The 13,671-nt window shown below is 37.2% G+C and overlaps 1 protein-coding gene across 3 annotated transcripts in view; it reads left to right on the top strand.

Annotated features, from left to right (window-relative positions):
- The window catches only part of LRRN1 (leucine rich repeat neuronal 1), a 35,086-nt gene extending 25,497 nt beyond the window's left edge, over positions 1-9,589 (top strand). For 2 of the 3 annotated variants that reach the window (XM_025984550.2, XM_072720374.1), the window contains exon 2: positions 6,321-9,121. In XM_025984550.2, coding sequence (XP_025840335.1) covers positions 6,617-8,767 — 2,151 coding nt within the window. In that variant the 5' untranslated portion in view covers positions 6,321-6,616 and the 3' untranslated portion in view covers positions 8,768-9,121. Of the gene's footprint in view, positions 1-6,320 lie in introns of all 3 variants that reach the window. The other variant, XM_025984535.2, reaches the window with a different exon arrangement.
- The last annotated feature ends 4,082 nt before the right edge of the window (positions 9,590-13,671 follow it).

Here is a 13,671-nt window from a genome sequence, read left to right as displayed (position 1 = left end):
CTGTTTCTCTCCCCACCCTTGCAAGGTAGGTTTTATGATCTCCATTTTCTAAAAAAGTTACCTGAGACTCACAAAGAAAGCTTCAGTAGGGACACTTGGGTGGCTCAGCAGTTGAGTGTCTGCCTTCGGCTCAGGGCCTGGATCCTGGCTCAGGGCCTGATCCCAGGATCCAGGATCAAGTCCCACATCGGGCTCCCTGCAGGGAGCCTGCTTTTCCTTCTGCCTGTGTCTTTGCCTCTCTGTCTCTCCGTGTTTCTCATGAATAAATAAATAAATCTTTAAAAAAAAAAAGCTTCAGTAATTTGTCGAAGGTCGCAGAACTGAATTTGAAACCAGGTTTGTCTCTCCAGAAGCCACACTCTTAACTGTACTCTAAAGTCCTGTTTCTAAAAGTTGTAGCTAGGTGCCTGTAGCTAGGTGTGGTTCAGTTGAGTGACCAAATCTTGCTTTTGGCTCAGGTCATGATCTCACCAACTCTTGGTTTTGGCTATGGTCATGGTCTCGGGTCCTGAGATCAAGCCCTGCATTGAGGCCTGTATTGGGCTCCATGTTCAGCAGGGAGTCTGCTTGAAATATCTCCCTCAGCCGCCCCTCCTTACCCTCCCAAGCCTGCCCTTGCTCTCAAATAAATAAATAAATCTTTAAAAAAATTACACACAGCCTTTTGAGCCTAATAATCAGCCACTTGTATATGCAGCAGAAGTTAAGGTGGCCTTCGGCATAGGAAGTTACTTCTGGGAGGTCAATCTAGTAAATGGAGTATGGGTCCATCTTGCTCCCCTCTCACCACATTAGAGTGGATTCAGGGAGAATTTGTATTGAGACATTGCATTTTTCAACCAGAAGGAAAGCTTCATTGAACAAAAGTCCCATTGTTCCATTATTAAGCCATTCCCAAAAGAGGATAAACAAATTTGAATGCTGCATTAGCTCTGGGTCTATTTGGGCACCTAGAAAGCTAAAACATTTATTTTCCTAAATATTATGTGCACAGTGTGAATTTGGCCACCAAAGGCAGTGTGCATAAAGGTGCATGTCCTAAGAAGGCATTTTTCTTCATCTTTGGGGGGAATAAAAAGTTTAGTTCTTCATTGCTGTGACTACTATGTCTATGAAAGAATGCTAATTTCCAGGGTGAAAGTTTATTTTCCATAATTTGCTTGCCTACATAGGGTTTTAATTTAGCACAGTACCATATTTGGTATCTGAATTTCTAACACTTAATTCCAATAATACTGGTTGAAAATATAATAGAAATGGTAAAAAATAACAGTGACTTTTTCCAAAACCTGCCATGCCCAAAGGTCTTAAAGAGATTTGCTTATTCATTACCTCCCAATACTCCTGTAGGGTGAAAATGAAATTTAATAGCAAACTTGATGAGAGTTCCAGAGATTCAAATAAGTATCTCAGGGCTCACTCCATGCTGGACTCTTTCCCAGGCTCTTTATAGTTATCATAATTTTCATATATGAAGTATGTATAATTAGCCTTAATTTAGGCACAGAAACTGAGATAGAGAATTTCCATAGTTTATACAAGGTAAGACATCTAATAACTGAAGAAGTTGATCCCCCAAGAAAATTCTTTATGCAAACTGAGGGCTAATCTGGGTTTTAATATAACTAGAATTAACTTAATCATCATGTTATTTTGATTGCTTATTTCTTTTGCCCAACTTCATAAGAACTTAATGTGTAAGGATCCAACCCCAAGTCCTACTAAGTACTGTGATTTTATTAAAATAACATCCCATCTCATATGATTGTATAGGGACAATAAAGATAAGTGCCAAATTCACTGATGGTGATGACCATGCAGTCCATTTCTTTTGTAATTTTATATTCAGAGCAGAGTGTCCCAAACATATCTTATTGAAAAAAGAAGCATCAAATGTAATTATATAATTGTCTGTGGGCCTCTTTGAAAGGCATCCCTTGCCAATTCTGGACCTTTAAAGCCATGGGTTTTTATTTAAGGGATTGTTTCTTTAAACTGCCAGACTTGTTTATGGAACATCATTCTGGTAATTAGCAGGACATTTTCTTCTCACATTTGACCGACTTAGTCCAGTAAGCCCTAGAACAAGGCAATTCCATTTAAAAAAAAAAAAAAAGCTATTTTTTATTTGTCGCAGAACTTAATTAATTGGTATGTGTGTGATAAAAGTTGGCCTGAATTCTAATGGATTCATGTTTTTTAATGATAAAAAATAACATTAAACTTACCATCTCTCATTTTTAAGTAAACAATTGTAGTGTTATACAACAGAGTTCTCAAGGTTCTTCATCTTGTAAAACTTAAATACTCATTAAGCATAAATTCCTCCTCTCCCTTTTCCATAATCTTTGACAACCACCATTCCACTTTCTGTTTCTATAATTTTGACTACTTTAGTAGTCATATAAGTGGAATCATGTAGTATTTGTCCTTTTGCGATGGTCTTATTTCATTTAGGGTAATGTCCTGAAAGTTCATCTACATTGTAGTTATGACGAGTTCTTTTTTTTTTAAGTTGGGTGATATTCCATTTTGTGTTTATGCCACATTCTCTTTTTCCATTCATCCATCTGTACACATATATAGGTTGCTTCCATCTCTTGGCTATCGTGAATAGTGCTGCATTGAACATTGATGTGCAAATGTTAACTTCAAGATCTTGCTTTGAATTTTTTTGGATATATACCCAGAAGTGGGGTTGCTGGATCATATGATAATTCTATTTTAATTTCAGAACCCCCATACTGTATCCCATAGTGGAGGCATCATTTTACATTCCCACCACTTGTTACTTCTGTTCTTTTGATGGTAGCCATCCTCATGGATATAAGGTCATATCTCATTATGGTTTTGATTTGTATTTCTCTTATGATTAGTGATGTTAAGCATCTTTTCATATGCTTATTGTCCACTCATATATCTTTGGAGAATTGTCTATTTCAATCCTTTGCCTAGTTTTTAATCAGATTGTTTTGTTGTTGTAGTTATAGAGTTATAGAAGCTCCTTATATGTTTTGGACATTAGTCCCTTATCAGATACATGATTTGCAAATATTTTCACCCATTTTGTAGATTATCTTTTCACTCTGTAGATTGTTTTCTTGGATGTACAGAAGTTTTTCAGTTTGATTTAATCACTTGCTATTTTTGCTTTTATTGCCTATGCTTTGCGTGTTATAGTCCAAGAAATCATTGTCAAATCCAATGTTCTGAAGTTTTTACCCTATGTTTTCTCCTATGAGTTTTCCAATTTTAGGTCTTACGTTTAGGCCTTTAATTCATTTTGAGTTAATTTTTGTGTATGGTATAGGGTAAGGGTCCAACTTTATTCTTTTGCATGTGGATATCCAACACCATATATTGAAGAGACTATCCTTACCTCATTGTGTAGTCTTGGCACTTTTGCCAAAGTTCGTTTGACCATATATGGGAGAGTTTATTTCTGTGCTCTTTCTTCCATTGGTCTTTATACCAGTAACCCACCGTATTGATTACTGTTGCTTTATTGTATCTTGAACTCATGAAGTAAAAGGCCTTCAGTTTGGTTCTTCTCTTTTGGGACTGTTTTAGCAATTCAGAGTCCCTTGAGATTCCATATGAATTTCCAGATTTTTTTTTAATTTCTGCAAAAACTGAGATTGAGCTTTTATTACCAATTGTAATGACTCTGTAGATCATTTTAGATAGTGTGGACATTTTAATAACATTAAAATGTCTTCCAATTCATGAACATGGGATATATTTCTATTTTTTATATTTTATTTCTTTTAGCAGTGTCTTATAGCTTTCAGTGCACAAGTTTTTCACCTCCTTGGTTAAATTTATTTTCAAGTGTTTTATTCTTTTGATGCTATTGTAAGTTGGATTATTAATTTTCTTTTTGGACTGATCACTGTTAGTGTATAAAAACAATTGATTTTGTGTCCTGAAATTGTTTATTAGTTTTAACAGTAGAGTTTTTTTGTGACATCTTTAGGGTTTTCTACATGTGAGATTGTACCATCTGCAAAAGGAATTTTATTTCTTAATTTCCAGTTTGGATGCTTTATTTCTTCTTCTTGTCTGATTGTTCTGGCTAGAACTTCCAATACTAAGTTGAATAGAAGTGGCTAGAGTGGGCATCCTTACATTGTTCCTAATCATCAAGGAAAAGCTTACATTCTTTCTACTAAAATATGACAAATAATAGAACTTTTAGGACTGGCTACTTGTTTACTGGCTATTAGTTTACTTTCTGGTCAATCACGAGGATAACTATGTTTTGCAAAGTATATAGTAATAGCTAATATGAATCAAATGCTTGCTATGTGTTGGACACTAGACTTCAAGTACATTATATGCTGTATTTTATTGAATCTTTACTGTAATTTTATGAGGCTAAAGAAAACACTAGTCACTGAAGGTCCTTCAGTACTCAAAGCTGACGTTCATTATAGAAAGACAAATGTAAGGAAACATATAACTCTATTTTTAATAGCTTAGCAAGTGACTGGCCTAGTTTTGAGAAAGCAAAATAGACAATGGACCCACAGAGGCTTTTTATACCTGATTGGAATCCAGAAAACTAGAACCATTAACTGCTAATATTATCTTTATAAGCTGATGAGCAATACATATTTGACCTCAGAAGACCTTATTAAAAGCAATAGATGATGACTAAATAAAATCAAATGCCCTCAGTTTTCCTTCATTTATTTGTCCTCTAACAACCACTATTCAACTAAAACTGATAAGGATGAGAAATATAATAAGATGACAAGAGGGACACCTGAGTGGCTCAGTCTGTTAAGTGTCTGATTCCTGCTTTCAGCTTAGGCCATGATCTCATGATTATGAGCTCAAGCACTGTGTCAGGCTCACACACTAGGCATGGAGCCTGTTTAAGTTTCTCTCCTCTCTCTCTGCCTCTCTTGCCCTTTAAAAGTATGGCAACAAATGTAATTAACTTTTGTGAGCTTTATATAGATTCCTTTAATTCCCCTGATAATCCTAATGACCAGTCCTATTTTTTTAAAAAGATTTTATTTGTTTAGTCATGAGAGACACAGAGAGAGAGGCAGAGAGAGAAGCAGGCTCCATGCAGGGAGCCTGAATGTGGGACTCGATCCCGGGACTCCAGGATCATGCCCTGGGCCAAAGGCAGGCACTAAACCGCTGAGCCACCCAGGGATTCCCCCTGACCCCCAGTTCTATTTTATATAGTTGAAGAAGCTGAGGCTTCAAGATACTAAAGAACATATCCATGCTTTATAGCTACTAAGTGGCCAGTGACATTCCCACGAGATTGTTGAAATTAAACATATGTAAGTGTGTTTGTTTTTCACGAAGATTGGTGATAATAGTGAAGTAAAATCCTTTGACTATTTTATTCAGTCAAGATCAGCTGTGACTGTTAGAATATAAGGAAAACCGATACTTTCTTTTCGTAGTTGTGTTAAATTAATTTCTTGCATAAGAATAATAGCTAGAAAAGCACTAGCTGAATATATCTACAGAATATACCATTTGGAAATGAAAAACTGCTGAAAACAAATTTAAAAAATTAGTTAAAATATAAAAAGTTAAGGGCACCTGGGTGGCTCAGTCAGTTAAGCGGCTGCCTTTGGCTCAGGTCATGATCCCAGGGTTCTGGGCTGGAGTCCCCTATCAGACTTCCTGCTTTCATGGGCAGCCTGCATCTCTCTTTCTCTCTCAAATAAATAGAATCTTTAAAAAAAAATAAAATAAAATATAAATAACTAAAAATGAACTTTGAGTCTTTTATAAACTGCCTTTCATGTTTTGCTTTTGACCTTTTGGTTTTTTTTAGAGCTTTGAAAGGCAATTTTTAAAGTCAGCTTTTTTTTTTTTTAAGATCTGACTTATTTATTCATGAGAGACTGAGAGAGGCAGAGACATAGGCAGAGGGAGAAGCAGGCTCCCTACTGGGAGCCTGATGCAGGACTCAATCTCAGGACCCTGGGATCATGCCCAGAGCCGAAGGCCCAGAGCCGAAGGCAGACACTCAACCACTGCGCCACCCAAGGATCCCCTAACTTTGTTTTTAAAGAGATGACATCTGTGTGTTCTTCTGAGTGTCCCTATTAACTGTGAGTATTTGTGTGCATTTGATGATTTTACCCAATTAAATTGTAAAAGTGGTAGTTTTAGTGTAGTAAGTAGAATATAGGAAAGTATATTGTAATTTAAAAGCTTGTATAGTTACTTTGAAGATTCTGTTAATAGATTTGTGGTTATGCCTTTTTAGTAGACAACAGAAAGGCTATGATATTAGAAAATATGTGGAAAAAGCATAACTCCTGTCCTAATCTAATTTTCAGGCACATCTCCAGACTTTGATTTGGCTGAAGTAACTTATACCACAGAGCTGTGGGCATGCCTGGAATTGAGAGAAACAGTTAAAAGACTCCCAATTGATTCCTACCTTTGAAAACTCCTGAAAACCATCCCTTCGGACTCCGGAATCATACACATCTCAACCAAGACTTTGCCTGGATGTTTACATTTTCTGCTTGCTGTCCTATATACCACTATATAGTGTTCACCTTTTGTTGAAACTTTGGAGTGTCAGGAGTTGAGCTTGGCTCATTCTGAGTTGAGCTTGGCTCATCCCAGCATGGCTAGGATGAGCTTTGTTTTAGCAGCTTGCCAACTGGTGCTGGGCTTGCTAATGACTTCATTAACTGTGTCTTCCCTACAAAATAGTGAGTGTCCACAACTCTGTGTATGTGAAATTAGGCCCTGGTTTACCCCACAGTCCACATACAGAGAAGCCACTACTGTTGATTGCAATGATCTCCGCTTAACAAGGATTCCCAGCAACCTTTCTAGTGATACTCAAGTGCTTCTCTTACAGAGCAATAACATCGCAAAGACTGTGGATGAGCTCCAGCAGCTTTTCAACTTGACTGAGCTAGATTTCTCCCAAAACAACTTTACAAATATTAAGGAGGTAGGGCTGGCAAACCTGACCCAACTCACTACTCTACATTTGGAGGAAAATCAGATTACAGAAATGACTGATTACTGTCTGCAAGACCTTAGCAACCTTCAAGAACTCTATATCAACCATAACCAGATTAGCACTATTTCTGCTAATGCTTTTTCAGGCTTAAAAAATCTTTTAAGGCTCCACTTGAACTCCAATAAATTGAAAGTTATCGATAGCCGCTGGTTTGATTCAACACCTAACCTGGAAATTCTCATGATTGGGGAAAACCCTGTGATTGGAATTCTAGATATGAACTTTAAACCCCTCTCAAATTTGAGAAGCCTGGTTTTGGCAGGAATGTATCTCACTGATATTCCTGGAAATGCCTTGGTGGGCTTGGATAGCCTTGAAAGCCTGTCCTTTTATGACAACAAGCTGGTCAAAGTCCCTCAACTTGCCCTGCAAAAGGTTCCAAATTTAAAATTCTTAGACCTCAACAAAAACCCTATTCACAAAATCCAAGAAGGGGATTTCAAAAATATGCTCCGGCTAAAAGAACTGGGAATCAACAATATGGGGGAACTCGTTTCTGTGGATCGCTATGCCCTTGATAACTTGCCTGAACTCACAAAGTTAGAAGCCACCAATAACCCCAAATTATCTTATATCCACCGTTTGGCTTTTCGAAGTGTTCCTGCCCTGGAAAGCTTGATGTTGAACAATAATGCTTTGAATGCCGTTTACCAAAAGACAGTAGAGTCTCTTCCCAATCTTCGTGAGATCAGTATCCACAGCAATCCCCTGAGGTGTGATTGTGTCATCCATTGGATTAACTCCAACAAGACCAACATCCGTTTCATGGAGCCTTTGTCCATGTTCTGTGCCATGCCTCCTGAATATAGAGGGCAGCAGGTAAAGGAAGTTTTAATCCAGGATTCAAGTGAACAGTGTCTCCCAATGATATCTCATGACACATTTCCAAATCATTTAAACATGGATATTGGCACAACAGTTTTCCTAGACTGTAGGGCCATGGCTGAGCCAGAACCCGAAATTTACTGGGTCACTCCTCTTGGAAATAAGATAACTGTGGATACACTTTCAGATAAATACAAACTAAGTAGTGAAGGTACTTTAGAAATATCTAACATACAAATTGAAGACTCAGGAAGATACACTTGTGTTGCCCAGAACGTGGAAGGGGCCGACACACGTGTGGTAACAATTAAGGTTAATGGAACCCTTCTGGATGGTACCCAGGTGCTGAAAATATATGTAAAGCAGACCGAATCTCATTCTATTTTAGTGTCCTGGAAAGTTAATTCCAATGTCATGACCTCAAACTTAAAATGGTCATCTGCCACCATGAAAATTGACAATCCTCACATAACATATACTGCCAGGGTCCCAGTAGATGTTCATGAGTACAACCTAACACATTTGCAGCCTTCCACAGATTATGAAGTGTGTCTCACAGTGTCTAATATTCATCAGCAGACTCAAAAATCATGTGTTAATGTCACAACTAAAAATGCCGCCTTTGCACTGGACATTTCTGATCAAGAAACAAGTACAGCACTTGCTGCAGTAATGGGATCCATGTTTGCCGTCATTAGCCTTGCGTCCATTGCTGTGTACATTGCTAAAAGGTTTAAGAGAAAAAACTACCACCATTCATTAAAAAAGTATATGCAAAAAACTTCTTCAATCCCGCTAAATGAGCTGTACCCACCACTCATTAACCTCTGGGAAGGTGACAGCGAGAAAGACAAAGATGGTTCTGCAGACACCAAGCCAACCCAGGTTGACACATCCAGAAGCTATTACATGTGGTAACTCAGTGGATATTTTGCTTCTGGTAGTAAGGAGCACAAAGACGTTTTTGCTTTATTCTGCAAAAGTAACAAGTTGAAGACTTTTGTATTTTTGACTTTGCTAGTTTGTGGCAGAGTGGAGAGGACGGGTGGATATTTCAAATTTTTTTAGTATAGCGTATCGCAAGGGTTTGACACGGCTGGCAGCATCTCTAGGCTTCCAGTTTGTGTTTGGTTTTTATTCTTATCATTATTATGATTATTATTATTATATTATTATTATTACTATTATTATTATTATTATTTTGTTTTAGTTGTTGTGCTAAACTCAATAATGCTGATCTAACTACAATGCTCAATAAAATGATTAATGACAGGTTGGGGTTCCCCTGTGCTTTTACCCCTTCTTCTGAAGCCATCAGTAGAAAGTATCATGTCCTCCAAAAAGCTAACATACAGTGTGAAGCAGCATTGAACCTTTTGTAGCAATCTGGTCTACAGACTTTTAACTCAAGAAGCTAAGACTAGACTTGTTACCTTATTGAATGATGTTAGTTGACTGTACTGTAATGTTGTATCAACTGAATTGAATGTTTGCCTTTGAACAATGACTTTTCTTTTTTTGTAATAGTTAAAGAGGCTTAGAACAAGCTAACAGGCAATAGAAATATGTATATCAGATTTTTTAATGTAACAAACTACATGTTAATTGTTACCTTATTCTTTTTATCTTTAGTAGACACTTTTAAAAGAAAAGACAATTTTGTTGTGTTTAACTCACCAACATGTGGTGTTTAATGAAGACAGAACTATAATAAATTAGTTTTGTTCTGATTTTTTAGAACACTTGCAATAATGTATCATTTATAGTTCTTGCTAGTTGCAGTGGTGATATATTTCACATCCCCAAAACAACCATCAAAATAAATCAACTAAAGCATGATGCTTTTTAAAACTAGACCCAAAAAAGTTTTGAATTCTTTTTATATTCAAATAAAATATCTATTTTAGTGAAGATATTTTAATGAAAAGTATTTCTATATTTTAAATATTACCAATCAGACCTAATGGAGGGTAACATTCTTATGAACAAAAGCATATTACTGTATCCCATACATAAATGTGGTTTAAAAATAGAGATAGACACATTGATAAAGAGATAGATATGTCACATTCCTTTTCTGTAAGGGTTTTGTTAAAATCTGAATTTCTTTAGTAGTATCCACACTCTCCATCAAAGTCTAAAACATGCAGCTATGCAGTATCCCAAAATATATGTTATTCCTTTTTTTAATGGCTTTCTATATGCTAGACCCATATTAGCCCATATATCCATGTAGAGATATCTGCTGAGACAAGTAAATGGTTAATAGAAAACTGAACAACTTCTGTACATTTGGCATTTTTCAGCCAAATAATATATAGAGACAGTTTGGCAGAATTAAATGTTTACTGGGAAATGTATGTATGACATTTAGGACAGAAAAAAAGCTAGATTTAGGTAGAAGGTCAGTTCCACAAAGTATGTGTGTTGGGGGAAGTGGGGGGAGAATTGAAGATATAGTTAGAAGAACAAGGAACCATTTGAACACGCAGATTAATAATACAGAGAAATAAAGAAAAGCTTCTCCAGATGGCACCTGCTGCCAGGGACATGCCGTCACACCAAGAATGATAAGACTGTAAAAGGAGACTGAGTGCTAGCAGGTGCCAGCTGAGCAAAAGCAAGAAGGAAGCAGAAAGAACATGCAGGTGAGGCAAACTGAAAGGATTTCTTTCTTTGTAAAATTCCTTGTTTCATGAATCATTTAGGAAAAAAAAAAGATCATTTTTTTTCCCATTTCTAAAGGGGAAAAGTTTTTTTCATATGCTAAAGCAAATAAGCTGCAGCAGCAAAACAAGTGTATGAAGTAGAAGTATCTCTTCCCACAGCCTTCATTTCTTGGTGAGAAAAACTAATACCCAGAGAAGAATTGTAACTTGCCCTGGTCAGACTCTCCCGCCCACTGAGAACTGCACTCTCATCTTTTGCTCTGGATCCTGCGGCTCTCTAGACTCCTGTGCAGAACTTGTCTCTCACAGTTCTCAACAACCTCTAGTGATCTCGCTTCAAAAATGCATTATATTCTCAAATTCTCATTTACTCAGGACAAAATTCAGCACAAGGGCAGAACTGGAGGGTCAGGAAAGCTTCTCCATTGTTGATATTACCAAGTACATGTAGGAAACCCAAAGAATTGAGATTGCTTTGAATGCAACCATGGGGAAGTTTCCTTTTGGGTGATTCTTGTCTTCAAATGTCTACAGATAGTAATACACCATCTAACAAACCCCTGGTAATTCTGCAAGCAATGAAGGGGAGTTGGCACCAAAGCATTAGGCCTAGAGCAAGGAGAAAAGAGGAAGCATTGTTAATCCTGTAAAGCAATGATTTGAACCTGGCACATAGTCATCACTCAAATACTAGAGGAATAAATGAAGGAAAACAACCATTTCTCTATTCTGGTTACATAGCAAGCACCAGGGAATTCAAGTGTTTTTGTCAACTACCTTTTGCCAGGCTAATTTAGGGGAAACAGTCCCTTTTAATTTTTACTCCTCCAATAAAATATTTTGAGCTTATTTTTCCTTGTCTGTGCTAACTGGGTTGGTTTTCAGCTGATAGAAAGCAAAATGGCATGGTACTTTTTTCCCTAGCCAAGTATTTCTTCATTTGTGCTTAATTCAATTTGATAAGTTAGACAGCCAGTGAAATTAGGCATCAAAGTAGTTCCTCATTGATAATGAAGGTTATATCACCTTGACCAGTGAAGTGACTATTACAGGTCACTTGCTAATTTCATATTTCCCTTTGGCTTCCTGCTGCCCTCAGGACATACAATGTATTTCTAACCTGATTTTACAAGGTTATTTTTGGAGGTGTTTCTTAAAACAGGCATTCTCAAATTTGCCTGTTTAATTAATGACATATTGAACTGATGCCATGGATATAAAAACAAATGCAATGTTTGAATATCATTTTTTCTAATTTGGCTGTGGGTTTAGTTTAGCAAAAAGGAAACATCCCCATTCTTTAGCAAACAAACACTACTAAAGTCCATTATTTTCTCTTATGTGGTTTTCTACTCATTCATTCATTCATTCATTCATTTGCTGAAAACCCCACGATCAACTCTACCTACCATTTTCTTTTTTTATCTCTGCATTCATCTTCCAAAGCATTTTCTTTTCTTCCTTGCTGTTTTTTATTAATGGAGGAAGAAAAATATTTTGTATCTGTAGCACTCTGCCAGGAAAACCATACTTTCTGCTTTACTAGTCATTGGAAAGGGGAATTTAACTACTTCTGATGCATTCTAACTACAACTGAAAATGTTTTCTTTACCTCAGTCCTTTCACTCTTACCCTGGTTGCAAATAGACTTTATTATTATTATTCATTGTTAACTGGAGGTAAAATATTTCTATAAAGATGAGTTTTAGAATCACCCTCCAGAGCTGTAGAATAATCTTGGTCTAAAAATCTCTGCAGGACTCAGATAGGTATGATTTCTCTGCTCTCTCTTCCTGCCCCCACATAACTTTGGAGAGAAGGATCAGCCCTTGTTCTGCAAACCCTAAGTCAGAAACTTAGGGCCCATGGTAAAAATAAGATGACAGTGGAACTCATTATTTCTGAACTTGGTTTGGCATTGCCCAGCACAGGTTAATGGAACTAAATGAGTGGGAGTTTTGTTTGTTTGTTTTATTTTGTAGAATTCCTCAGAGACTTGATGGCACTAATATAAAGTACACAGCATTTCCCACAGCCTTTTACCATTGGTATGTCTCGGTACTATTCCATCCTGTAGATCCTGAGAAGTTGAAGATTTAACTTGACCCCCAAAACAGTTCAAATGAACTGGGCATTATTCTTTCCAATTTACAGATAAGGAAACTAAGGCCCATAGGAGTAGTCATTTGCCTGACACCAGAAAGCTCCATAGGAGGGTGACTACACTGGGGCCCTTCACTTCCAGTTTCTTCTCCGCTGTCCAGCAGCCTTCTAAAAAGTGGAGAGAGGAGCATCTGTGAAAGGGCAGATGCTGGAGGTCACAGGGCATGTGGGAAAGTACACCAAAGAGAGCTAATGGGAGAGGACATTTTATGTCTAAAATGTACTTATCTCTTCCCCCTTAAGAAGCTTTATGTGCTGGGGATCTATGAGCTTCGCCTCAAAACTGTTTATGTCAGGCTAAATTTTAATTCAGATCTTCAATTCTCCCTATACTCTCCTGTTACCTGCTCAGAAAATTAAAGTTTTACAAATTTTGTGGAGGAGATTCCAAGCTCATTCTTTTCCTTAGCAGTAAACCAGGGAAGGCAATGTAAAAAAAAACCTGACAAATTTCATGTTTAGCTCAAAAGCACCTGTGAGGAAATGTGAAGTTCATGTAATTGGGCAGTTGTAAGGGCGGCATCTGACACACCTGGAAACAAATGACTTGTAGAATCACCATGTTCATGGAGTCTGTGGGATACTTATACACAGGAAACTGTTCCCTCAAATGAGTCTATCTGGAAGCCATGGGACATTAAAAAGGTATTTTTTTTTTTAATAAATGCAATAGCCTCCCCCAACATATCCCATTGTCAGTTATATACTACTTTTGATGAAGCAAAACCGGTCTCCTGCACCTCACTAAAGTAGCTCCGGCACAGTGTGGGTCAGACATTGCTGCTTTCTCCTTTCCTCCTTGGTGTTCCTCTTCCTCCCATAGGATTAAAATGACAAGGTAAATTTCAGCCTGGGCCCTGACAGAATGATCATGAATTCCTAATAAGGGGGCTGTCCTGAATTAAGTAATATTTTAATGTATCAGTCATCTTGTTAGCATGTCTCACTAATATAGACAGGAAACAGGGGGGGGGGGAGGGAACAAACCAC

The sequence above is a fragment of the Vulpes vulpes genome, chromosome 9, assembly GCF_048418805.1.
Source record: "Vulpes vulpes isolate BD-2025 chromosome 9, VulVul3, whole genome shotgun sequence".
NCBI lineage: Eukaryota > Metazoa > Chordata > Mammalia > Carnivora > Canidae > Vulpes > Vulpes vulpes.
Note: the sequence above shows the minus strand (reverse complement) of the source record. Positions and strands in the feature narration are given on the sequence as shown.